Raw genomic sequence first — 27,188 nt, 5'->3', positions numbered from 1 at the left:
GAAACTCATCCACACCTACTTATGACTTGAATAAAAGCAACTGGTTAAATACTTTTGTCATTTCTATAAACCGCAATTGTATAGTGAAGAGGAGCGTCCAACATGCTGATTGGGTCCTGAGCAGTAGAGGGCGCCGGAGACCATTAGATTTACTGCATAGCATGAATACATCTATTTAATGTTCTTGCAGTGGTGTCTTCTATGATTCTGGATTTTGTTTCATGGCTTTAGTGCTGTGCTCTTACAGCCTGTAGTGCAGCAGGGTCTCAAGGATCAGAGATATACATGCACTACTGCTTCCTTCTTAGGAAGGAGGTGAGGTGATACTGTCCAGTCTCACACCCTCAGTCACTCCCTTTCACTGCTCTCCCTTATCTTACTACCTCCTTCCTTTCTCCCACCGTCTCCTCACACTTCCTACCCCCCCCCTCCACCCCCGGTCTTCACACACCCACTTATTCCACCCACACCTTTACTCCTATTGCCACCTGGCACTATTGCCCCCACTTTCACTCTCTAATTCACTTTAAACTTTAAATCGTCTATGTTTATGTCACTCTCACTCACACACTGCCCCTTCTCTCTCTCTCTCTCTCTCTCTCCACCCCTGTCTTTTCCCCAAGGGGCTGTGTTACACAGGCAAAAGGCTCTGAGAACCCCTCTAAGCCCCTCCCCCTTTCCCGGCACAGTTGTGTTTGCCTCTCTGATGGCATGGTAGCAGCCAGGGGCTCGGGCTTCTCATTCTTCCTGTGTGTTGGGGGTTTGTCCCGACCCCCATGCAATGCTCGTAAGCCCCAGAACACTTAAGGACCACACGACACACGTCCTTACAGTTCGGGCTTCCCGGTCGCTCTGATGCGTCCGGGAACGCCCCCTTTATTTATACTGCACGCGGTGGCATGCAACGTCACGCCGCTACGTGCGCGTCCCTTCAAGGGGCAGCGCCACACTCCTCCTTTTTCGGGAGGACAAACAAAATACTTTAATAATACACACTGCAAACCACACAAAATTACTAACACAAACATTTCAACACAGCTTGCCCGGACACCCCTTTATTATCAACCACCCGGGTCCCTTCACTCAACAATCCCCAGACTCAGGTTGATCAGCCAAATGTCCCAGCACGTAATCGCTGAGGTAAGCGAGTTTCCCTCGCCCAGCCCTCTGGGGGTACCTCCCGCTCATCTCCGGCACGGGTAGTCCTTCCACAGACGACCCCCGGACAGGGGACTCGGGTATGCTAGGAGGGCCTCCTCTGTCATCCGACCTTTCCGTTAAGTCCGGCTCCAGGGGTGGTTCAGTTCTTGGATCCCCCAGCTTCTTGAAGAAGCTGACATTCTGGGTGACGGCAGACCTTCCGTCGCAGGCAGTCACCATAGACCCCTTTACGGCCACAACATCCAACGGCTCCGGCTCATAGGGGAGGGAGAGTTTTCCATGGGGGTGTCTGTTGCGGATGAGGACTTCGTGTCCTGGCTCCAGCCGCTGCGGGCGAAGACCCCTTCTCAAGTTCTCCTGCTCGATCCTCAACCGCCGGTCCACCTCAACCTGTTGGTTGTCAATCACCCCCGGCTCTTTCTCCCCAACCTCGGGCAGTAGACCCCGCGGGCAGCGCCTGTACAGAGCCTCCGCCGGAGCCACCCCCGTGGATGCATGCGGGCTGGTGCAGTACACCCGCAGGAACTGATACAGAGCTCTCTGGAGGGATTGTCCCTGGCCTTGGGCGATCCTGAAGGTCTTATTGAGTGTCCGCATTAGCCTTTTGGCTTCTCCATTCGCCCTGGGCCACAAAGGAGATACCTTCCGGTGCTGTACCCCGCAGCTCTCCATCAGCTCAGAGAACCGTTCACTCTGGAAAGGCGACCCGTTATCCGAGCACAGTGTGTGGGGGAACCCATGGGCCGTGAACACCTTCTCCACTGCCACCACCACGTGTTCGAAGGCCACAGATTCCACGAACTCCACCTCCGGATACCTTGAGTATTCATTGAGGATCACAAGGAAGTGGGTGCCCATGGTCGTCGATCCAAAGTCTGCATGGACCACTTCCCAGGGTCGCGTGCCTCGGGCATTGCCTCAATGGCAGGTTCCCGCTGTAAGGGAGATGCCGCTTGACACCAGACACAGGCTGCCACAAAGTCGTCGACCTTCCGCTCTAGTTCGGGAACCAAACCTTCAGCCGCAGCCTGGCCTTGGTCTTCGTGGCGCCCTGGTGTCCGTGGTGGGCTAGGGTGATCACATCCTTCACCTTGGACTGAGGGACTACTATCCGGTCACCTCTGCGCAGCAGGCCCGACACCGAGAATGACAGTTCTTCCTTGACCTTCCACAGCTGCTCTAGCCCCGTCTTGGCCTCCTGAGTCTGCCCTGTTAAGGATTCCAGCACTGACTTCCAGGAGCCCTGCTGCATGGAGTGCTTTAGGATTTGAAAACACTCATCTTCGGCAGCTGCAGCCTCCAGCTCCGACAGGGGCATTGCGTTAGATGTGGCCGCCTCCTCCACCATTCGGATATGATCATCAGCCTCCTCAGCACAGGTATCATATTCTACTCCCCCACGCACTCCCGGATGCCGGGAGAGATAGTACGCTACGTTGTTGGCCCCCGGCCGATACACCAAGGTGACTCCATACTCCAGAAGAGCGAGCATCCACCGCTCGGTCCTCGCCGGTGGCTTTGACGATGACCCTGCCAGAATGGGAAGCAGGGGCTTCTGGTCAGTCACGACTGTCACCGGGCATCCCAGGACATAGTGCCGGAAGTGCCTGCAGCCCCAAAGAACCACCAGTGCCTCACGCTCAATCTGTGAATACCTTTGCTCGGTTTCGGACAGCGCTTTGCTGGCGTATGCCACTGGCCGGACACCCCCGCCACGATCTATCTGAGTTAGCACGGCGCCCAGGCCAAACGGGCTGGCATCCACGATGATCTCTGATGGTAATGCCGGGTCGAAAAACGCCATCGTGTCCTCAGCTGTTAGCACGCCCTTAATGTCCTCAAACGCCGCCTGCTCAAGTGGGCCCCAGTGCCAGGTGATTCTTTCTTTGTTAGAGCCCTGAGGGGTTCAGACCTGGAGGCGAGGTTTTGAATAAACCGCCCACAGTAAGTGACCAATGCTGAGGAAGCTCCTCACATTGGAAACCGACTCGGGTGGCTGCGCCTTCTTGATGTCCTGGACCTTCTTAGGGTCCGGCGATACACCTCCCTCTTTGAAAACAAATCTGAAGAATTCGATGGAGGGGCGCAGGAACTCACATTTGTCCCTATGAACGGTGAGGCCCAGTGACTGAAGTCTCTCGAGAGTCTTTGCTAGCCTCCGCAGGTGGTCCACCTCAGTCCTCGCAAACACCAAGATATCATTGCTGATGTTCAGCAAGCCCTCCAGATCTACGAGGGCACCTTGAATGATTTTTTGAAAGACTTCTGCTGCCGAGGACACTCCGAAGCTTAGTCTTTTGTAGCGGTGTAGTCCCCGGTGGGTGGTGAATGTGGTGATGTACCTCGATTCAGGATGGAGGACTACCTGATGATAGCCCGCCCGGAGGTCCAGCTTGGAAAAGAAACGAGCCCCCTGCACCTCCGCAATAAAGTCATCGATAGTAGGGGTAAGATGCCTCTCCCTCTTAATGGCCTTGTTGGGCAGCCTCATGTCTACAGAGATACGGACAGAGTCAGGTTGCTTGGGCTTCCTTGCCATGACAATTCCATGACTAAGGCTGCATCTAATTCTAAGGGGATAGTTTGTCCCCCCTCTACATCGGTAGGTACCTGAGGTCTAAACAGAAATTCATCAGGTATCCTCATAGTCCTTCCCACTAAACCAGGTAGCCATGTTAACAGAATGCTCACCCCATAAAGGAAGACTTCTGGCTCCATCGGCACACCTCGCAGAGCCATTTGCCCTGTAAATGCCAATAGAAACTCGCCCACATTCATATTGTGTATCCCAGGAGTGGAGCACACTATACCTTCATCAGTAAAAGAAATCATCATATTAAGTTTTGTCATTAAGTCTCTCCCCAAAATATTAACTGGTTTCTGCTGTGACTATAACAATGGAACAGACATGTCACACTCTCCTATGGAGACTGGTAATTCATCAGTAAAAGGAACTTGACTTGTACCTCCAGAGAATCCTTGAGCATTCATGGTATTTTCCGACATTGGATATTTTCCCTCTCGTATACATGAACGAGTAGCACCACTGTCTACTAAAAATGAAACCGATTTGCCTCCTATATTCACATCAACCTATGGTTCCTCTTGGGTGTCTGGTGTCAGTACTGAACACATCAAGTCACCCTTTGAGCTGTCCTACCTTTGATACATGCATACCCCTGTACCTGTGCAAGTATTCCCTCCCACTACTGTGACACCCCCTCTTCTTGGTGTCAGTAAATGTCCTGTGTTGCATTCTGCTGCATCTTCATTAGGGGCGTGTTGCGATTGCCCTTGCCGTAGACTCAATAGTGCTTGCTGTGATTGCTGTACTTGTTGCACTTGTGGTACTTGTGATTGATACACTGTCTGATCCTGGGCAAATCCTTCCCTAGCTTGTGTGCTATATGCTGGAGGATAAGCTATCCCCCCTCTTGAGTGTGAACCATTTTATTTATACCCTTGGCTCCCACATGTGCGCTCAATGTGTCCTGTCATTCCACAGGTCCAACATATAAGAGGGTTTCGTCTGATTAGCCATTCTTGGTTAAATCCTCCTTGCACGTTCTGATTCTCATTCTGCCCATTCTGAAACCCATTTTGAGTGTTTTGAAATCCACCTCTTCCTCTATAGCCCACGCCTCTACCTCGTGGTATAAACCTACTAATCGGCTGCTGATTATTCGCCTGCAATGTATTCACTGCTTGCTGTACTCCTACCCCTTCTCCGCTTGTCAATACCGCCCCGTCTATGGTGTATTTTGACTGTTTTTTCGGGACTAACTTGGCTTCCTCAATTTTTCTAGCATCGTCTGTCTTTTTATTCTTCTCCTGTAACAGCTGACAGTGATGCACTATAGCACGGTTTTGCTTCCATTCCCACTAACTTCTTAAGCTGTCTTTGTACTGGCTCAGGCAGTCCCTGACACAGAATGTGGTAAAATACCACCACTGTTTTTCCCCACGGCTCACGCGTTTCAATAGACCAGCGCTCTTGAATGTAAGCAAGCGTCCTCTTCTACTTTTATCTTTCGTGTCATAATCGCACCAATATCTGACACGTCAGGATATTGTACACTAAGGGCTCTCCAATCGTCTGCCCTACAATTATTAAATGGCTCCCTATCGTGCGCCGTGTTTTGTGCTGTGACACTCGAATAATCTGCTCTTGTCCAAATGTCATCTGCTCTTTCCCCGAGAATAGATGCTAGCAGACCCTTATTGTCCCCTATTGCTAAAGTATTTCCTCCGGCTATTTCTATAACTCATAAATCCATTTTCCTGCACCCACCGTTAAACTGTTACGCTCACCTGGTCTCCGCGGTGGTGTTGGGTTGCGGTTGGAGCCCTCCCTGGTCCTAGCTCCCATAGATCAGCTCTCTCCCCCAGCCACTACGTTATCGAGGACCCAGAATACTGGTTCTGCTCCTGAGAGAGGATGAGAGACGGTAAAAATGGCGTGGTGACGTCAGGATTCCCCTCAACCCTTTCGCGCCAGAAGGTTTTGAGCAAGAGTTTGCCCATGCAGGCTCACCTGTTTTGATTGAAAGATGAGCTCTCTAGCCTGCTTTCTTCCAGCAGGGGCACTGTAGATGGACCCAGTTGCGTCACTGGTACTTGGCGTGATGGTCCAGACCCGCTGCGATCATTCTGTCTTGAATGTAAGTTTTGTAACTATTATTATTGTTCGTATTGATTGTGTTAATCTTCCTCCATGATTATTGTCCATAACCCTATATTTTTCTTTTTTCTCTCCCTTAGGTATGAAGATTTCCCAGGAACGTGTGATCACAAAGTCTACTCTGGAGGAGCTACCAGAGGTAAGTGGCCTCTACCTGAAGCTCGCTGCTTAGAGTATGAAAGTCTATGCAAGTGATAACCTTGTGTTTCCTTTCCCTTTACAGGTGCAGCTGATCGGTGCTTGCAAACTCCTACAGGCGACCGGAGATGAAGATCCTCGAGGATGGTGCGTCGGAAGAAGATCCCGTGTTGATGGAAGTTCGGGGATGGTAAGGATGCCGGGCGGCACCCTCGATGGGCTGCAGATCTAGGTAAGGTATGCGCATGGCTGCAGAAGGGGAAGCGATAGCAGTGTTTCCAGCAACGTGGGGCTAACTCTGGTAAGAGGCGCGCGTAGTTGCAGAAGTGAAGCGATAGCAGCGCTCCCAGCGATGGCGTGGCTGACTCAAGGTAAGATGCTGGAGGATTCCGGAGTCTGAGGATACACGTGCTGAAACAGGTAATGTCTTCTGAACGGCGGTAAGCGTTACGTTGCTCTAGCAGACTAACGCGAAGTGCCAGCATACGGGTGGGGCCGGCTTATATAACCTGGCCCCAGCCACTCCCTTTAGGCCTCGGCCTGAGGCCCCACCTTGCCACTCCTCCTGCCTTCTGCACGTGCCTTCCATGCATTGCAAGGGCCCCGCCCTGTCCAGTTGCACGTGTCTTCAACAGTCTGTGTGCAAAGCACACTTTATAATGAGCTTGGTGCCAAAGGCGCCAAGACTGGGTCCATTGGGACCCTGCAGGATGTGAAGTAACTGGCCCATGACCAGTGGCCATGACATAAACTGGGGAGTTTGCACCTTAAATTATCCTTGACCATTTGTGGCCATGGAATATACTGTGGTCTCGCCCCTCCCTTCTCCTATTCCGCAATCCGCTCGCATCCTCGATGTATCCATAGTAGGAACAATAGTTCCAGATCGCCTTCTTCCTGGCAAGGACCTTAACTGACTTGCATATGGTGGCGATTCTCCCCTCCCGTTATACAATCATCCTTTAGGGTGCTCTGGGCATGCAATGGGATCTGGCGTCCTATCCTTAGGTTGTTCTAGATCAGACCACCTTACTCCCTTGTCTACCTGTAAGCTTCCCTCCCCACTGAAGTATTCGCTCTCTTCATCTGACATGTCTAGTCCCCAACTAGTATGGGTCTTCTCTCTGTCACCTTTATCTAAGGTTAGCCTACTTAAAGACAGCGCTCTATGCTCAGGACCAAATGGGCTTTCCTCTTCACCTCATGGTTGTACACCTATTCTTAAGCCGACCCAGGAGTTGTGCGATTTTCTATCTCTTTTTTTCATTAGAAAGATTGAGATTATCCGTACAAACATTTCGGTGAATACTGTGTCAGCTGCCATCACTTCTATCTCCAGCAATAGTCTCCTTGACCCTGTTATGGACACTGCACATCCTGGCTGGCCTTCCTTTCCTCTCTTCTCTGAAGAGTTGGATTTTAAGGCCATTCAGCACATTAAATCCTGCGCTCCTTCTGACGTGGTGCCGTTAAGAGTCTTGAAGGAGATTTCACCTGACCTAGGGGTGATTACGGATACTGTTAATGCCTCTTGCCAATCAGGATTTATACCTCCAAAGCTAATGGCCACAACGGTAATCACTATTTGAAAAAAACCTTCGCTGGTCTCTTCTTTGCAATCTAATTTTCGGCCTATCTCTCTTCTACCTGCTCTGATGAAACTTTTGGAATCACTTTTTTCTCCTCTCTTGTCTTCCTTTCTGGAACTATCTGACTGTCTTGACCCCGCCCAGTCTGGTTTCTGTCCAGGACGACATGGCCAGGCTGATGGATGCAGAGGGTGTCAGAGCCCTGATATTATTGGATCTATCGGCAGCCTTTGACATGGTTGATCATCCTATCCTGCTATCCCGCCTGGCCCAAGTTGGTTTATCTGGTGTAGTACTAGCCTGATTCACTTCTTTTCTGGCTGACAGATCTCAATCTCTTTTGCTTTCTCCGTTTTCTTCTAAATCCTGTCACTTGAGTTGTGGTGTCCCTCAAGGCTCCGCTTTGTCCCCTATTCTCTTAAATATCTACTTCTGGTCTTTAGTGTGTCACACTCGCTCCTTCAGCGTCAGATGCTATTCGAATGCCGACGACACCCAGATCCTGATCCGTTTAGATCTTGATCGGGACAGGGTGTCGTCGAGTCTTCATCAGTGTCTGATGCCCTTGAGGGAGTGGATGGGCCTAAATTGTCTCAATGGAGACAAAACGGAGGTGTTGGTGGTGGGTTCCCCTCCTGATCGTTCACTTTGTGTTGCTTCGTTTTGGTCTTCTTCTCTGGCTTCTCTTCCTGTTCCTACGGCAAACGTTAAGATTTTGGAAGCAATCATGACGGACACCCTGTCTATCGATGCACAGTTATCCTCTGTCTGTCAGAATTTTTTCACTTGAAAATTCTGAAGAAAGTACTTTTTATGATATCACCTCCCCTGCGACCACCGGTTGTGGCTGCGATGGTATCTAGTCGGTTGGACTATTGCAATTTCCTTTATCTTGCAAAGCCTAAGGGCCTGGTCCTCCGATTACAACACCTCAGAATTTTGCAGCGTGGGTGTTGACAGAATCACCTTATGGTGTCCATATTTCTCCGGTTTTGCGCCATCTGCATTGGCTGCCGGTGGCCCAACGTATCGAATTCAAGGCGCTCTGCATTGTGCATCGTGCTCTTCATGATCAGGGGGTGGAGTGTCTTCATGTTAAATTCTCACGCCATCTTCCAAAGTGCTCCCTGAGGTCTGAGTCGGCTGGCCTACTTAGTGTGCGGCCTTTCCCCGTTACTGATTGGGGGATGTGCCTTTTCGATTGCTGCAGCGCAGCTGTGGAACAAACTGCCTGTGACATTTAGAAGAACACCCAACCAACTGGCCTTTAGGAAGGCTCTTAAAACGTATCTCTTTTAACTTTAGAGATTGATGGTTGATGGCTTCGCTTTCAGGGTCTCTGTCCTCTTCCTCTCCAGCTCCATGAGGCTTTCAGGCGACTGTGCGCTATGTAAGAAATTTTAACATAACATAACATAATTGGGAGATTATAGATCAAGCTCCCTTTCCTCAATTTCCCGATTTGCCCCTTTCTCTTAAATCCTGATAGGCTTTATCAATCCTGTCTCTGATGTTCTCATCTAGAGTAACCCTCGATGATCCTGTTGTTGCTCCCTGTAACAGGAGGAGCACTTCTATCTCACTCCATCGTATCACTGGGCTTAGCTCCATCAATTGATTCTGAATGTGATGAATTTCTTGTTCCCGCTGTCTCTGTTTTCGTTCAAATTCTTTGCTTTTTTGCTTCCATCTAATTTTTCCTCTTACTTTCTCATTTCTTCTCTCTTTTGTTCCGCTCTTCTTTCTTCCTCTTCCTTTTGTCTCTGTATCCTCTTATCTCTCAATTTTTGTGCTTCCTCTCCTTTCTTTCTATCCTGTCTATCCCGCTCTTCCATTGCTCTCTGCCTATTGTCATGCTTCCTTTGTTCCTCTGCTCTTTCTTCTTTCTTTTGTTGCTCCTCCTGATGCAACTGTTCTCGCCGCTGTTGGCGTCCTGTCTATCCCGCTCTTCCATTGCTCTCTGCCTATTGTCATGCTTCCTTTGTTCCTCTGCTCTTTCTTCTTTCTTTTGTTGCTCCTCCTGATGCAACTGTTCTCGCCGCTGTTGGCGTCCTGTCTATCCCGCTCTTCCATTGCTCTCTGCCTATTGTCATGCTTCCTTTGTTCCTCTGCTCTTTCTTCTTTCTTTTGTTGCTCCTCCTGATGCAACTGTTCTCGCCGCTGTTGGCGTCCTGTCTATCCCGCTCTTCCATTGCTCTCTGCCTATTGTCATGCTTCCTTTGTTCCTCTGCTCTTTCTTCTTTCTTTTGTTGCTCCTCCTGATGCAACTGTTCTCGCCGCTGTTGGCGTCCTGTCTATCCCGCTCTTCCATTGCTCTCTGCCTATTGTCATGCTTCCTTTGTTCCTCTGCTCTTTCTTCTTTCTTTTGTTGCTCCTCCTGATGCAACCTTTCTCGCCGCTGTTGGCGTCCTGTCTATCCCGCTCTTCCATTGCTCTCTGCCTATTGTCATGCTTCCTTTGTTCCTCTGCTCTTTCTTCTTTCTTTTGTTGCTCCTCCTGATGCAACTGTTCTCGCCGCTGTTGGCGTCCTGTCTATCCCGCTCTTCCATTGCTCTCTGCCTATTGTCATGCTTCCTTTGTTCCTCTGCTCTTTCTTCTTTCTTTTGTTGCTCCTCCTGATGCAACCTTTCTCGCCGCTGTTGGCGTCCTGTCTATCCCGCTCTTCCATTGCTCTCTGCCTATTGTCATGCTTCCTTTGTTCCTCTGCTCTTTCTTCTTTCTTTTGTTGCTCCTCCTGATGCAACTGTTCTCGCCGCTGTTGGCGTCCTGTCTATCCCGCTCTTCCATTGCTCTCTGCCTATTGTCATGCTTCCTTTGTTCCTCTGCTCTTTCTTCTTTCTTTTGTTGCTCCTCCTGATACAACTGTTCTCGCCTCTGTTGGTTCTTCCTTTTTTATTCATCTTCCTTTAATTTCTTTTCTTGTTCCCTGTCTTTCCTATCTTGCTCATCTCGATCTTCCCTTTGCCTAACTTCCTCAATGCTTTTTCCATCTAGTTTAAGTAATATCTGTCCTTCCATCCATTCATACTGTACGAGCGTTACCTCATCAGCTTTCTCCTTTTCTCCTTCCCATCTCTTAATCTCCCGTTCTAAATCTGTTGATACATTCAATCGCTCACCTTTCTCTTCCCTATTTTGTAAGACCTCAAAGGTCTCCTCTTTTCTATTAGTCTCCTCTGGACTATCGTCACTGCTATAAGTAGGTGGTGTGTATATTGGATTGCTATACCCCATCGCCACTTTCAGTTCCTTCAGTGGACACAATCCTGTACTTTCTGTACTAACGCTTTTTACCTCAGGCTAGTCAAGGGGAGCAGAAGGCTCGGCACCTTCCTCTTTACACTGGTTAAGCATCCAATTCCAGGTGACGGATCCTCTCTCTCTTCATGGTACATTTAACAAAGCTCTAAAATAGCTAACCTCTTCTCCAATTTCTTTTCCGTGTATGAAGCATGCAAGTTCATGTGTTGCAATACTGCTTTCGACAAAGATCCCTCTTGTGGCCACGGCATTAACATCTTATCTTTTGTGCCTTTCACCAAGTCCGTACTATACTGTTTAAGCATAGGCGTGTGTTTTGGCAAGGTTTTGCACAAATGCATTAAGGGAGTAGCAGGATCGGGAGAATAGCTCAGGGGCAACACACTCGCCTTGGAAGCAAGACCATGTGGAGCAACGCACGTTCAATCCCCTGGTCCATGCTTAGAAACCTCTGGGTATTAAGCGTGTTATAAATAACCCATTACATTACATTACATCTTCCATTGAGACAAGTCTCAATTGACTGTCAGTACTTAACGTTGGTGCTTTACAAAAAATACTTTTATGAAAACAACAAATATGAACGTGCTCCAACGATCGCCGCTCAGAACCTCTATTTTCCTATAGTATCAGTCTAGCTTTAAGTCGGTACCGACAACTTTTCTAGATAGATGCTATGTTTTCTCAACCTTCTCTTGATTTTCTTTACACAATTGTCGCTCTTCGACACCTTAATATATCACAAATACACAAACAGGCAGACTAGTCGACTCTTCACATTAATCCTCAGCGCTTTATTCCTTATCTCTGCCCCTAAATATACCCTGATTAACAGGATTTAAATCATCATTTTACAGGGACCTGTCGTCTGCGTCGCCTACTTTACTTCGACTGAAGTGTATGATGACTTCATCTGAAATCCCCTTGGACCAGGACTCTTCGGGCCTTTATCTCCTTATCTCTTATCTATATACACAAGAAACAACACTCATTATCTTTTCAATACTATTTTCTAAGTTCCCCCGTTACTTTTTAAACTACCATAATCCCATCCCCTCAATTTGCCATTCCCCTTACTCTACTCACCATTCGCTCTTTCAGCCTGAGGCCTTCGGTATCGACTCTCCCTCCAATTGACCTCTTTCACCTTCTGTCCGCAAAGCGCCTGTGGAAACCAGGAGGGATTTCGTCAAAGAGGGACCTGTCCCACCTGTCTCGATTTTCTTGAAAGAAATCTATATTTGCCGCTCTCCACAGGAAACCTTGCGATCTTCCGGCTAGATGGTGAAGAGCACTCGATCGTCCAAAGCACTGGAGTCTATAGGTCGATGGGTTTTTACCTCAACCATCTGACATGCTACCACGTGAATCAAGGTAACACATTGTACTATGGATGGGACGGAGAATAACTTTTGCACTAAGCAATAAGACAGAATCAGGAAGTTGGTAAATAACTCTGTTAAAACAGGGAGTACAACAGACATCAATGGACGTCACACAGCATAATCTCAATGCATTTTGTAAAATCTCACCTTTATATGCTAAAAACTTGTCATGCGTGACGTCACACTACGTGGCAACTAAAAGACATACATGAGATTGTGGTTGGCTCAAGGGTAACGTCTAAATATACTTTCTATAAGGGGTAGGATCATGATTGGGTCTTTATAGTCAGGTGGGCACTCATGCCCTACTTTAGTGCAAGTCATAGTGTAAGTCATCTTCAACAGTAATTAGAAACGCAACATATAATGGCTCTCAAACTCTTCATTATATGGCCTTCAAAAATTGGTTGGCACGCTTGTACCCTTCTGGAACATTTAATTCTCTAGCAGCATGTAAGCTGGTACCCCAGATGCTGGTGGGTGAACTTGACCGTGTCTCTCCACCCAATTAGCCCTTCATCTCTCATCACTCATGCTGTCTGCCATTCACATTGTCTTTAAACTTGGCCTTGTAGTAGCTTCTCCTCTCTGGGAATATAAGGGAGTGGCAGGCACACGCTATCTTCAGTCTGGTGCACCATGCTCTTCAATTATTTTCATCCTCACCTCACGTGATCAGAGACCATAAATCTGCTCATATTATAACATTTAATAGTCTTTAATGAAGAAACTTGGCATTCATGGTGTTCTCTCTTTGCAACTTAACAAGGGATGCCTCGGCTTCTCATGTATACTGTTATTTGCAGGCTGATAACCAGTTCTTGGCTGCTTCCAGCCTTTGACGTCAAGCCAGATAGCATCTTTGGTCTTGCTTCGAATTTTAGCTTATTCTTTGCTGTGACACAAACGTAGCTTTCAATCCATCTTTGTTCATGGAAACTCACTTACTAAAATCGAGATCTCGAATGTCCAGAATTCTTTATACATATATATTGGCAGCACCGCCTGCAGTCTATATACTACGTATAACCACAAAAGTAATGGGTGGAAGGTGTTTAATGAATCTGAACCACTGGCATTGCTCTGGGCAACCTTGCACACCACTGTTTTTTATCCCATATGCGCCATTGCAAAAGGGGTCCAGCCGTATGCAAATTAGTCAGGTACTGCCACCAATGGAAGCACCCAGCCTGAACTGCTAGGCCAGTTCCCCTTTGCATGGAAACTCAAACAACCTCAGACATGTTTTAGCCTTGTTGGGCCTCCTCAGTGATGTGCAGCTTGGTTCCCTATGGCGCATCGAGCAAGGGACCCACGTCTGGGCATACCCTCTCTCACACTCTTGATGCCATCTTTAGCTCCAACACCCTGATTCACTTAAAGCCCCCAACCCTATCATCTGGTCCGATCATTTCATTCTCTCGTTTGCCATCCGCTCACCCGACCCCTTCCCGTACTCGTATCTGAACCTCCGAATCTACGCAAATGCTGGAAAAAACTAATAATCACCCCGAACCTAGCCGAGGCACTCCTCCAGTCTCCACCACCTACCTGCCGTCTCAACAACCAACTAACCCCTGAGGCCTTTGATTCATGGCTCAACGCATCTCTGATGCGGCTCACCCCCCCCGTGCAAACCATCAACCCGCTGTGGCCTTTTCCCTAGATGGTTCACTCCAGAGTTGAAGACCGTTAAACGACAATACAAATACCTAGAACGCAAATGGCAGAAAGAGAAAACCCACGAGAGCAGGACCACCTTGGCCCGACACCTGTATCGGTACAAGGCCGAAATCCGGAAAGCGAAAAAAGCCCACTACAACACCCGAATCTGAAACTGCAAAAACCGAAGCAAAGAACTCCACAAAATCATTTCCGAATTCACCAATCCGGCTTGTAACACAACTGTCCCGACCCCGTCACAATCACTGTGCGACTCACTCTCCCTCCACTTTTACACCACGGCTATCGAAAGGACAAAAACTCTAACCACCAAATGGCTCTCTTACAGCCACCAGGCAATCCTTCGCCCGTACCGGCCAGCCCATCAGCTGCGACCTCTACACAACCAACATTCGAATCCTTTAGTCCAATATCACCAGAACAATTTCTCAAACTTCTATCTGCCCGCAAACCATCTGGATCACCACTGGACCCTTGCCCAGCCACAACCCTTAAAGAAATGTTTGCTTCCACCTGCGCAGGAGAACACGTAAGATCTATCATAAATGCCTCCCTTTCTTCCGGAATCTTTCCCGACGCATTCAAAATGGTGCACGTCAAACCTCTAATTAAAAAACCTTTGCTCAACCCTCTCGAGCCCAAAAACTACCGCCCCATCTCAAACACCAGGTTCCTTGCCAAACTGTATTGACCGAACCGCCTACTCTCAACTAAATGCCTTTGTCGAAGCCAACAATCTCCTAGACCCTGCCCAATCAGGTTTCAGAACACGTCACGGAACTGAAACTACCCTAACCTCGATCTGGGATGACCTTAAAATGACAGCAGACTCCACGGGATGCGCCACACTAATCCTTCTCGACCTATCGGCCGCCGTTGACACAATCAATCACTCAATCCTCCTAGACCACCTCCACTCCCTAGGAATTTGTGGAACTGCTCTAAAATGGATAGCTTCATTCCTCAAAGACAGGCACCAAATAACGACACTCTCTAGCTTTACCTCCCAAGCCCGACCAGTCGACACGGGAGTCCCACAAGGAGCATGTCTATCCGCCCTCCTGTTCAATCTCTACCTGATCACCCTCCCACCAATAATTTGTTCACACAACATCCTGTGTTACAACTACGCCGACGACACTCAACTAATTCTAAAACTCCTGAACTCGAAGCCTAACTCCTGACCTGACCTGGCATCCTGCCTCCTTAACATAGAACTCTGGATGACCCAAAGCCACCTCTTGTTAAACCCCTCCAAAACAGAAATCATGGTTTGCGGCAACTCCGATCTTCTTCCGGACCCACTACCCTGGCCACCCGCCATGGGCAACACACCGACACCCTCCAACTCAGTGAAAAATGTCGGATGCACCCTAACACTCTCGCGCCAAGTCATCAATGTCTCAAAGTCTTGCCACTACCACCTTAAAACCCTTCGGCGCATCTTTCCATATCTCTCATTTCCCAACAGACTCTCCGCGGTCCAATCAATCGTTATATCTACGCAAACTCCCTATACCTTGGAATCCATGCCTACCAACTGAATAAACTCCAAAGGGCACAATACGCGGCAGCCAAAATGCTACTTGCGCTCGGTCCAAGAGACCACGTCTCCCCAGCCCTTAAGACACTGCACTGGCTTCCTGTAGCCCGTAGGGTGGCTTTCAAAACCTTATGCCTCTCCCATCGAGCACTGCATAAAACTGGACCTCAATATCTTCAAGACAAGCTAATACCTTATCATCCCACTTGCACCCTAAGATCAAGCTCAGCCGGCCTCCTAGTAATTCCTAAGACCAACTCAGTCAGGTTAGGTGGATCATCTTTCTCAGCCCTGGCCCAAACCCTGTGGAACTCGCTCCCACCCCACATCCGGCTAACTGAGGATTTAGCGTCCTTCCGCAAACTACTGAAAACGTGGCTCTTCCCCTAAAACCAACCGGTTTTCCAAACTAACAGCATCACAATGACACCGTCCCAACAAACTACCTGATGCTAGAAATTGACAGCTAATAAACTTGAATGTAAACTAGAAAGACGAATAGAACTAAAAGAGTAATGTAGATCAAAACAGTGAAGTGGATAATATGAATAAATCATTGGGAAAGTAAGGAGATCTAAACTGACGAAATGGACATAATGAATGAGGAGGGAACCTAGTGATTGACATGGATGAAATTGTTACAATGGATTAAGCGTATAGAACAGATGAATGCACTAAGTAGAAGAGTGCATGAGTGGAAGAACAGACGACTAGAAAGATCAGATGAGTATGGAGATCGGATGAGTGTATAGAATAGATGAACATACTAAAGCCAATGAGTGGTTAGGTGTGTAGAGCGGACGAGCCTGTAGAGTTGATGAGTATGTGTAGAGTTGATGAGTACGTAAATACAGAGAAGTGAATAGAATGCAGGAGGGCGTAGAACTGATGACTATACTGAGCGGACGAGCGTGTAAGAGCAGACGAGCGTGGGGGGAGCAGACGAGCGTGGGGGGAGCGGACGAGCGTGGGGGGGAGCGGACGAGCGTGGGGGGAGCGAATGAGCGTGGGGGGAGCGGATGAGTGTGGGGGGGAGCGGATGAGTGTGGGGGGAGCGGATGAGAGTGGGGGGGCGGATGAGTGTGGTGGGAGCGGATGATGAGTATGTGTGGAGCGGACGATGAGTATGTGTGGAGCGGACGAGTATACAGAGCGGATGAGTGCGTGCGTAGGCAGACAGGAGTACATGCGTGGGGTAGACAGGAGTGCATGCGTGCGTGGGGTAGACAGGAGTGCATGCGCGGGGAAGACAGGAGCGCATGCATATGGAATGGGGCACACTGGAGAATGAGTGATAGACTAGAGCACGCAAGGTGGACTAAAGTGCGTGAGTGTGTCGAGCAGACAGGAGTGTGTAGGGCAATCTTGAATGCCTGAAATGAATAAAAATGCATAGAACGGACCTGATCGCATAGAATTGTGTGACGTACATAATATGCTTTGGAATGCAGGGAACATTTGAAAGAACATATATCATACCACACCCCACGCTTACTCTCTTCTTTACACCACCATTCAACTAGAACACAGATATACTATGACACCGTTCGGTATAACTGTTCTCATATCAACATCTCCCGCTCACTCCACATCACTCTAAGTAAACACTGCTGGTTACACACCCCACAGCTAGGCGTTCTCCTCAGGCCTAACGCAGCCACATCCGGTCTGGATAAATCCTGCCAGAACAAACACATTCTCCTGATCTCTCAACCACCACACCTACCGCTAAGAAGCAGCTACCACACGAATTCCGCACCAGCTGCACACATACCTGGTGCGCACATGCACCTTTGGACTCTCTCTAATCTCTCTACTGACCCGAACTTCGGTTCCCAAGGGCGTTCAACCTACCAGCGCCTTCAGACCATACCAATGGTATATAAGGCGCTATATAAATGAAAAAGTAACATAACATAACATAACATAGTGAGTCAAACTATAACCACAAAAGTGATGAGTGAAGGTTTTGAATGAATCTGAACCATTGGCATTGCTCTGTTTTTTAGCCCGTATGCGCCATTGCAAAAGGGGTTCAGCCATGAGCAAATCAGTCAGGTACTGCCACCAGTGGCAGCAGCCCAGCCCGAACTGCTAGGCCAGGTCCCCTTTGCACGGAATCACAAGCAACCTCAGAGCTCAAGGCTGAAACGTGTCTGGGGATGCTTGGGGTCTCGAGCAGAAGGGATGTGACATAGCAGTTAGGGCTGGACTACCCTTTTGGGGGTGGGACCAAGCCCGATTTGCATATGGTCTTTCCCTTTTGTAATGGCTTGGCAGGCAAAGAACGATGGTCTGGAGGGTTGCCTAGAGTAATGCCAGAGGTTAAGATTTATTCTAAACCTTCCAGCCACCACCTCTTTTGTGTTGCCAATGTCACCCCGAGTGGGACGGGTATGCCCAGACATGGGTCCCGTGCATGCTGGGCCTAGAGACCCAAGCTACTCCTCACTGATGACGCTCAACAAAGCTGAAACGTGTCTGGGGATGCTTGTGGTCTCGAGCAGAAGGGATGTGACCTAGCAATTCGGGCTGGACTACCCCTTTGGGAGTGGGACCAAGCCTGATTTGCATATGGTCTTTTCCCTTTTGTAATGGCTTCGCAGGCGAAGATCGATGGTCTGGAGGATTGCCCAGAGCTGTGCCTGTGGTTTAGATTAATTCTAAACCTTCCAGCCATCACCTCTTTTGTTTTGCCTATATACTACATAGAGCCAGCCTTATGAATGCTTAGTCTACTTGCGTTACTGCATCTGTACAATTATAAAACAGCTTGTTTTCTGCAGTGTTCTTCACGCGTGCATTCCCTATTCCACACATTCCTAATTCTTACCTTCGCCATCAGATTCTATATGTCCTATGCATTCTCTTCTCTGGTCATCCTCCTCAGTGCGCCACTCTCATCTTTCATGACGTCACCAGTTTCACCTTTTCACATCGTCACACTTCTTCAGGCGCTTCCCTCAGGAGACCACCAGTCTTTCGCGGGTACTTCACACAGGGTCTTCTCAACGGATACCTTGTCTCAAAGATTATTTGTGTAATGGGTATCATTACTGGCGTCACACATGTTGCGATTTCCGGTTTCCAACATATGGGCACAATAGGGGCGGGACTTCCTGTAGAGGCATTCGGCTGCTCCTCTACAGGTTCTGCTTGTTCCCACCCTTAAATGCCAATTCCCACCCTTAAATGCCAATTCCCACTGCAGTCCCCTCTGTGCTATTGTCCTCGTCAACACTTTGAAGGTTTAACAGTGCATGTAAGAAGGCTGGGAGAATAACCCAGGGGCAACACAGAGCAACACAGGTTCGAATCCGGTTCCTTCTCTTAGAGACTGGTCTCCGGTGTTAAGCGTGTAATAAAAGATTACTTAAATTAATGAAACGCAAGCAAAAATGCGTCTTACTGCATCCAGTACAGGAGGTTGTGCTTATATGCATGCTGTAATCTGAGGATGTTGCAAAGAAGCCCCATGGGTGTGGGGGGAGCAAGGTGTGTCAGACCCCACACCAAATCACTGATGTGTGTGCCTGCACTCTGCAGTCATAATCTCATGGCTTACCTGCCAGACATATGTTTCATTGCATGCTGTAGCCATGATTTGTTTGAAACATGCATCATGTCCCAAGCACTGTTACACCAGCATGACAGCAGGAAGCCCCCTGGCCCCACCCAACACTTTTTCCTCAACTAATGAAAAAGTCTGGTTGCTGAGAGAAGGCTGGAAGGGAACAAGAGAGCAAGAGGAGATTGTGGTCTATCATCGGTGCGATGTTATGTTAGCACTACGTGTAGAGCGTACTGACACCCACTAAGAGACGTCAGGGGCTCATTTTTCCCCGTGGCGCAATGGGGACGAAAGGTGGAAAAGCTTTGCATAAGGCATTTACACCTTTAATTCAAATCCCGTAACATTTTCATGGATTTGTATGGTGGATCGGAGGGGTGGAAAGTGGCTGATGTAGCCGCTGCCTCCCTTCCTCTCCGCCATACACATTCTCCGGAATTTGCACTTGCATGCATTTTCACACTTGTTTGCAAGCCTTCCAATAGCATGACATCACACCACCCACGTACGTACGTTCAGTTCATGATGCCGGTGGCACTGCTGTGGCCAGGTGTCACCTGCTCTGGAGTTGGTGCTGTGACCGGTGGCACCACTGTGGCCTGGTGTCATCTGCTCTGGGGTTGCTGCTGTGTGACCGATGGCACTGCTGTGGCCTGGTATCATCTGCTCTGGGGTTGGTGCTGTGTGACCGGTGGCACTGCTGTGGCTAGGTGTCATCTGCTCAGGGGTTGGTGCTGCGTGACCAGTGGCACTGCTGTGGCCTGGTGTCATCTGCTCTGGGGTTGCTGCTGTGTGACCGGTGGCACTGCTGTGGCCAGGTGTCATCTGCTCTGGGGTTGGTGCTGTGTGACCGGTGGCACTGCTGTGGCCAGGTGTCATCTGCTCTGGAGTTGGTGCTGTGACCGGTGGCACCGCTGTGGCCTGGTGTCATCTGCTCTGGGGTTGCTGCTGTATGACCGGTGGCACTGCTGTGGCCTGGTGTCATCTGCTCAGGGGTTGGTGCTGTGTGACCAGTGGCACTGCTGTGGCCAGATGTCATCTGTTTTGGGGTTGGTGCTGTGTGACCAGTGGCACTGCTGTGGCCTGGTGTCATCTGCTCTGGAGTTGGTGCTGTGACCGGTGGCACCGCTGTGGCCTGGTGTCATCTGCTCTGGGGTTGCTGCTGTATGACCGGTGGCACTGCTGTGGCCTGGTGTCATGTGCTATGGGGTTGGTGTTGTGTGACCAGTGGCACTGCTGTGGCCTGGTGTCATCTGCTCTGGGGTTGCTGCTGTGTGACCGGTGGCACTGCTGTGGCCTGGTGTCATCTGCTCTGGGGTTGGTGCTGTGTGACCGGTGGCACTGCTCTGGCCAGGTGTCATCTGCTCTGGGGTTGCTGCTGTGTGGCCGGTGGCACTGCTGTGGCCAGGTGTCATCTGCTTTGGGTTTGCTGCTGTGTGACCGGTGGCACTGCTGTGGCCTGGTGTCATCTGCTCTGGGGTTGGTGCTGTGTGACCGGTGGCACTGCTGTGGCCTGGTGTCATCTGTTCTGGGGTTGGTGCTGTGTGATCGGTGGCACTGCTCTGGCCAGGTGTCATCTGCTCTGGGGTTGCTGCTGTGTGACCGGTGGCACTGCTGTGGCCAGGTGTCATCTGCTTTGGGTTTGCTGCTGTGTGACCAGTGGCACTGCTGTGGCCTGGTGTTATCTGCTCCGGGATTGCTGCTGTGTGACCGGTGGCACTGCTGTGGCCAGATGTCATCTGCTTTTGGGTTACTGCTGTGTTACCGGTGGCACTGCAGTGGCCAGGTGTCATCTGCTCTGGGGTTGCTGCTTTGTGACCAGTGGCACTGCTGTTGCCAGGTGTCATCTGCTTTGGGGTTGGTGCTGTGTGACCGGTGGCACTGCTGTGGCCAGGTGTCATCTGCTTTGGGGTTGCTGCTGTGTGACCGGTGGCACTGCTGTGGCCAGGTGTCATCTGCGCTGGGGTTGGTGCTGTGTGGACAGTGGCACTGCTGTGGCCTGGTGTCATCTGCTCTGGGGTTGGTGCTGTGTAACTGGTGGCACTGCTGTGGCCAGGTGTCATCTGCTCTGGGGTTGGTGCTTTGTGACAGATGGCCCTGCTGTGGCCTGGTGTCATCTGCTCTGGGTTGCTGCTGTGTGACTGGTGGCACTGCTGTGGCCAGGTGTCATCTGCTCTGGGGTTGCTGCTGTGTGACCAGTGGCACTGCTGTGGCCTGGTATCATCTGCTTTGGGGTTGCTGATGTGTGACCGGTGGCACTGCTGGGGCCAGATGTCATCTGTTTTGGGGTTGCTGCTGTGTGACCAGTGGCACTGCTGTGGCCTGGTAACATCTGTTTTGGGGTTGCTGATGTGTGACCGGTGTCACTGCTGTGGCCAGATGTCATCTGCTCTGGGGTTACTGCTGTGTGACCAGTGGCACTGCTGTGGCCAGATGTCATCTGTTTTGGGGTTGGTGCTGTGTGACTGGTGGCACTGCTGTGGCCTGGTGTCATCTGCTCTGGGGTTGCTGATGTGTGACCGGTGGTACTGCTGTGGCCAGGTGTCATCTGCTCTGGGGTTGGTGCTGTGTCTCCAGTGGCACTGCTGTGGCCTGGTGTCATCTGCTCTGGGTTGCTGCTCTGTAACTGGTGGCACTGCTGTGGCCAGGTGTCATCTGCTCTAGGGTTGCTGCTGTGTGACCGGTGGCACTGCTGTGGCCTGGTGTCATCTGCTCTGGGGTTGCTGCTGTGTGACCAGTGGCACTGCTGTGGCCTGGTGTCATCTGCTCTGGGGTTGCTGCTGTGTGACCGGTGGCACTGCTGTTGCCTGGTGTCATCTACTCTGGGGTTGCTGCTGTGTGACCAGTGGCACTGCTGTGGCCTGGTGTCATCTGCTCTGGGGTTGATGCTGTGTGACAGGTGGCACTGCTGTGGCCAGGTTTCATCTGCTCTGGGGTTGCTACTGTGTGACCGGTGGCACTGCTGTGGCCAGGTGTTATCTGCTCTGGGGTTGGTGCTTTGTGACAGATGGCCCTGCTGTGGCCTGGTGTCATCTGCTCTGGGTTGCTGCTGTGTGACTGGTGGCACTGCTGTGGCCAGGTGTCATCTGCTCTGGGGTTGCTGCTGTGTGACAGGTGGCACTGCTGTGGCCAGGTTTCATCTGCTCTGGGGTTGCTACTGTGTGACCGGTGGCACTGCTGTGGCCTGATGTCATCTGTTCTGGGGTTGCTGTTGTGTGACCAGTGGCACTGCTGTGGCCTGGTGTCACCTGCTCTGGGGTTGCTGCTGTGTGAACGGTGGCACTGCTGTGGCTTGGTGTCATCTGCTCTGGGTTGCTGCTGTGTGACCGGTGGCACTGCTGTGGCCAGGTGTCATCTGCTCTGGAGTTGGTGCTGTGACCGGTGGCACCGCTGTGGCCTGGTGTCATCTGCTCTGGGGTTGCTGCTGTATGACCGGTGGCACTGCTGTGGCCTGGTGTCATCTGCTCAGGGGTTGGTGCTGTGTGACCAGTGGCACCGCTGTGGCCAGGTGTCATTTGCTCTGGGCTGCTGCTGTGTGACCGGTGGCACTGCTGTGGCCTGATGTCATCTGCTCTGGGGTTGCTGCTGTGTGACTGGTGGCACTGCTGTGGCCAGGTGTCATCTGCTCTGGGGTTGCTACTGTGTGACCGGTGGCACTGCTGTGGCCTGATGTCATCTGCTTTGGGGTTGCTGCTGTGTGATCTGTAGAACCTGCTGTAGCCTCGGGAATGGTCAAGAGAGCCCCAGAACTGGAAGTGAACATGTTCTTGTCCTTGATATTCTCACTCTTGAACATCATGCACCCTTTACTACCAATGTATGCAGTGGAAAATCATTTGCTCCATGTGTGTCTTGCTGCAGGTGCAGGCATAGCTTGTCTGGCTGATTTCATCTTCCCTTTGCTCTAATAGGTAGCACCTACTCTGAGCAGGCAGTATTTTCGGGGTAAAGGTTGGTGCTAAAACAATACTGATCTGTTATTCCTAGTGGCATATTTCTAAAGTTTATCTCTGAGGTGTAAAAATCTGTGCAACTTTCCACAGGCAACTTTAACACACGAGAGCTCATGTTCATTGGTGGCCATAAAGTGAATGAAAGGCTTAAAAGCCTTGAGTAAGGCTTTGATTGATTGTTTATTTATTATGCGCTTATACAGCAAGTGTTTCAAAGCGCAAAGATTGTGTGGGAGGGGAAGGCATAAGGGAGACGACAAACAAGTATACTAGGCGTGGTAGAATCAGGTTGTGTAGTCCATAGACAGGAAGTGCGAGGGGGGCTAATGGGGATCAAGTGCACCCAGTCCAGCCAGAACATGGGTTAAGCGTTCAGGGGTACCACTCTCATGTGTCGTAAGGCCCAGAGGCAAGTGCAGGAGACTGGTGAGGAAGCTTGGCACCTGTGAGGCTCTGAAGGTGCACCAGGCAGCCAGTCGGCAAACTGAGCAGAGAGTGGAGGCGACAGAGCAAGAAAACATAAAGTGGTGGTTAGCAGGGGAGAGGGAGAGAGAAGGAGGAGGCGAAGAGGGAGGTCTTGAGGAGTTTACGGAACTTTAGGTGATCCGGTTCAAGATGGAGAGAGGCAGGGAGACTGTTCAGAGGGAGGCACCTTGCGGAGGATAAAAATCTCCCCACAAATCTCTGCTTGGAAAAGCAGCTCACTCACAAAGCATTGGAGGAAGAAGGGCAGAGGGCTCGGGAAGGAGAGTATAACGCGAGTTTAACGCCTTTCATCCTCAACATGCCCCATATTCAAGCATTTGTATGGTGGAAAGGGGGACGGAACACAGCCTGCGTTTCCGGTGTTACCTTCCTCTTCACCATACAAAGACTCCAGCATCTGCAAATGCTGGAGATCCCCATGGGGATTTCCTGCTTTAAGCACCAGCATAAAGCAGGCAGACTCCATAGGGATCCATTGTATATGCTGCTGCCTGCCAAGCATGCACAATTAAATGTCAGAGAGGGTTTCCTTTCTTTTGGGAATGCTGACTGCCATGCGAGAATGGCAAGCGGTGATCACAACCAAAAGTAAATGCTGCCTGGCATGGCAGCTTGCGAGGCAGATTTTACTCACTTTGCACTGTGCAACGCAAATGTTATGGGCAAAAGGCAACACACTCGCTTGTACAGTAACTTTTGCCCTTTACATTTGCACCCTGCAGTGCAAATAATGAAAATGTGGCGACGGGGACCTGCTTACGTTAAAGCGTAAATGTAACGGGTCTCCAGCGCCAAATCGTTAATTTAAACAAAATTATCTCCATGTTGTTTTACAGTCTGAAGTGAGGGCATTAGATGAAGGAACCATAGGCAGCTACGTCCAATGTGCATCCAGGAGAGTGGGCTCCACAATATGCAAAAAAGAGCAGTGCAGATTCCTGTTCCCTATCGGGCAGAACCCCCTGAGAGTAGTAAATGCCAGGAGGGAGAACCCGCCACCACAGTAGCCATTACCTCAAAATAAACTTGATTGCCCCGAAACCAAATGCATTGCCCCACAACCAACGCAAGCCAACGGAGACGCTGAAAGAGTCATGAGTCCCCCCGAAGAAAATGATCGGCATAACCTGGAAACGCGGCAGGAGTCTGAAATGGACGTGGGCCGACAAACCGGGCTCACGTCAATTCCGGATGATGGCAAAACGAGAATTGGATTGCAAGTCAAGGAAAACTTCACCATGCATGCCATCTGACAGACCTGACCTGCCATACAGACCCCTTAACTTTATGGATCATTTGTCCCCAGATCAGGGAAAATTCGAGAACTAAACACTTCTGGCACATTTATCCTGCCTCCTACCAAAACAACCTTTCCATTCGTAAAATGTCTAGTCCATCCTCAATATTCATTCCCGGTTATGACGACGTATGACACCTTACAGTCAGTCGATCCCAACCAAAGTTCAATGTATTTATTTTATTTACTTGTCCATTTATAATGCGCCGGAGCCCACGGGCATCAGGGTGCAGAGAAACAAGAAGTGAAGGAGGGCTGAGACGAAGGGACAGGGTAGGGGGCGGAGGAAGAGAGTCTACCAAAACACAATAGTTTTCACCCCTTTTCCTGAACTTCAAAAGATTGTTTTCGGCACGCAGAAGTTTGGCAAGTTTATTCCATAGGATGGCAGCTTGGGTGGCAAAGACCTGCCCATGGTTCCAGCACGCTTACTCCTGGGGACAGATAAGCAAACCCCGTCACTCGATCTGGTTAGTCTGGCCGCGCTATAGATCTTGACACAGTCTTTAAGGTCGCCTTGGGCTTGGCCATATAGGCATTTGTGTACTAATGTCAACGCCTTAAAGTGGATGCAAGCTTCTACTGGAAGCCAATGGAGACTCCTTCTGTGGGAGGAGATAGGTTTGTATCTGGGCATATTCTTAACGATGAGGACTGCATCCTTTTGTAAGACTTTTGTCACCCCATGATGATTTCCAGCTTTTCGAGCTCAGCCAACAGTTTTAGACCTCCATCGCCATGATGGCCTGTGGTCGCATATGAAGGCCTTATTGCTTTTACTTGTTCAAACTGGATCCACCGTCTGTACACAAGCAACCGGCCTTGGCTCGGTTACCCCGGCCAGACAGAGACCTGTAGTTCTTTAGTGAATAGGCATGCCCGAATGTGGCCATAGTTCAAACAAGTATTGCCAAAGCCAATATGGGATGTGGTTGTTCTAATAAACGTTTGCTCTAGGGAATATAATCTAAGGAAAATGATTAAATGACATCATCGCTGTAGGGGCCGAGACAGATGTGTCATATTCATCACTGGGAAAGTCCACCTGCAAGAACATATTTCCCGCTCCCCATCCTTTATGCAAGCACTTATTAATGTATTTATTAAATATATGATCTACTCCCACACTACTACACGGCATGAACAGCTACACCCCGGCCTTACATTATCCCAACACACTACTCCTGTCCCCCAGCTGAACCGCTGACCAAGGAACTGAGGGAAGGAGGAAGGCTTGTCAAATAGTCAACCATCAGTCTTTGGAACCAGGTTCTAATGCCAAACAGCTGCCCACCCCCAAGTAAAACAGGCACTGCTTGTCAAAGCACCCTACTGACTCTGCAAAGGACCAATGGCAAGCGCGGAGAGCCCTCACGGCTCAGCGACTCATAATGTAGACGGCTTTGTATCCATGGATGGACAACACAGCCCCATGTGTACACATTGTACCCTGAAGTGATGATAGTCAGACCACCAGATGACCTGAGGGTCATGAGTCCTTGGCACAGGCCCGTAAGGCATTTTGAGAGACCCAGCAGCAAAATCTCACTCCTACAATCTAAAATTGAAAAAAAAAAATCCAAAGTCAATCTTAACACAACCTTATCATCTACAGACCTTCCAACAGATACCCCTAAGGTAACTAAATTCTCTTTTACTCCACTTACTACACTAGACACAACAAATATCATCAAAAGTTTGAAACCCTCCAGATGTAAAGGAGATACGTGCCCGGCAACCTTAGCAAAAGATTGTACGTCGGAACTTGCACCATTTGTCACCAACCTCATTAATAACTCATTCGCCACCAACATAGTCCGTAATGACTTAAAAACAGCCTGGGTTCTACCCTTGCTAAAAAACCACCTTAGACCCCAATATACCAACTAACTATCGACCTATCACAACCGTCCCCTTCCTACTTAAAATACTAGATCATGCAGCTTACCTGCATATCCCAAAATACCTCGAGGACAGTCACCTCTTAGGCTTAGAACAATCTGGCTTCAGACCAGGCCATGGTACGGAAACGGCCCTGTTTGATTTGAAGACGCAAATGGATCACTACAAGGATAATGGAGAACTGTGCATCCTCCTATTACTAGATCTCTCTGCTGCGTTTGATTTAGTAAATCATGATATCCTATGCCAACATTTGGATACTGCAGCCCAATTCTCATTAGACTCCATTAACTGGATCAGATCATTTTTATCTAACCGGACCATGATAGTCTTCTTAGACTCTGCAGCAGGCCAGCCTGTCCCGGTAACCTGCAGGGTACCACAAGGTTCATGTGTTTCACCCACTCTCTATAATGCATTTACTAAACTTTTATTTGACAATCTTGACAATATGGGTATCTCGTATCCTAACTATACGGACGATACCCAGATTCTCATACCAATTACTGTATGCTATGACACTGATTCTAAAATTCTA

General features: G+C 49.6%; 1 protein-coding gene across 1 annotated transcript; it reads right to left on the bottom strand.

Annotated features, from left to right (window-relative positions):
• Window positions 1-21,125: 21,125 nt before the first annotated feature.
• Window positions 21,126-21,614, bottom strand: LOC138579668 (uncharacterized). The gene has a single exon (XM_069649907.1). It carries the CDS (start codon window positions 21,612-21,614, stop codon window positions 21,126-21,128), a length of 489 nt encoding a protein of 162 aa, XP_069506008.1.
• Window positions 21,615-27,188: the final 5,574 nt, after the last annotated feature.

This window comes from Ambystoma mexicanum, chromosome 3p, assembly GCF_040938575.1.
Source record: "Ambystoma mexicanum isolate Mex_15411 chromosome 3p, UKY_AmexF1_1, whole genome shotgun sequence".
In the NCBI taxonomy this organism is placed as follows: domain Eukaryota; kingdom Metazoa; phylum Chordata; class Amphibia; order Caudata; family Ambystomatidae; genus Ambystoma; species Ambystoma mexicanum.
Note: the sequence above shows the minus strand (reverse complement) of the source record. Positions and strands in the feature narration are given on the sequence as shown.

Excerpts from the sequence above, each read along its gene's own strand:
- LOC138579668 (XM_069649907.1), bottom strand. The coding sequence starts at position 21,614 with ATGACACCAGGCCACAGCAGTGCCACTGGAGACACAGCACCAACCCCA.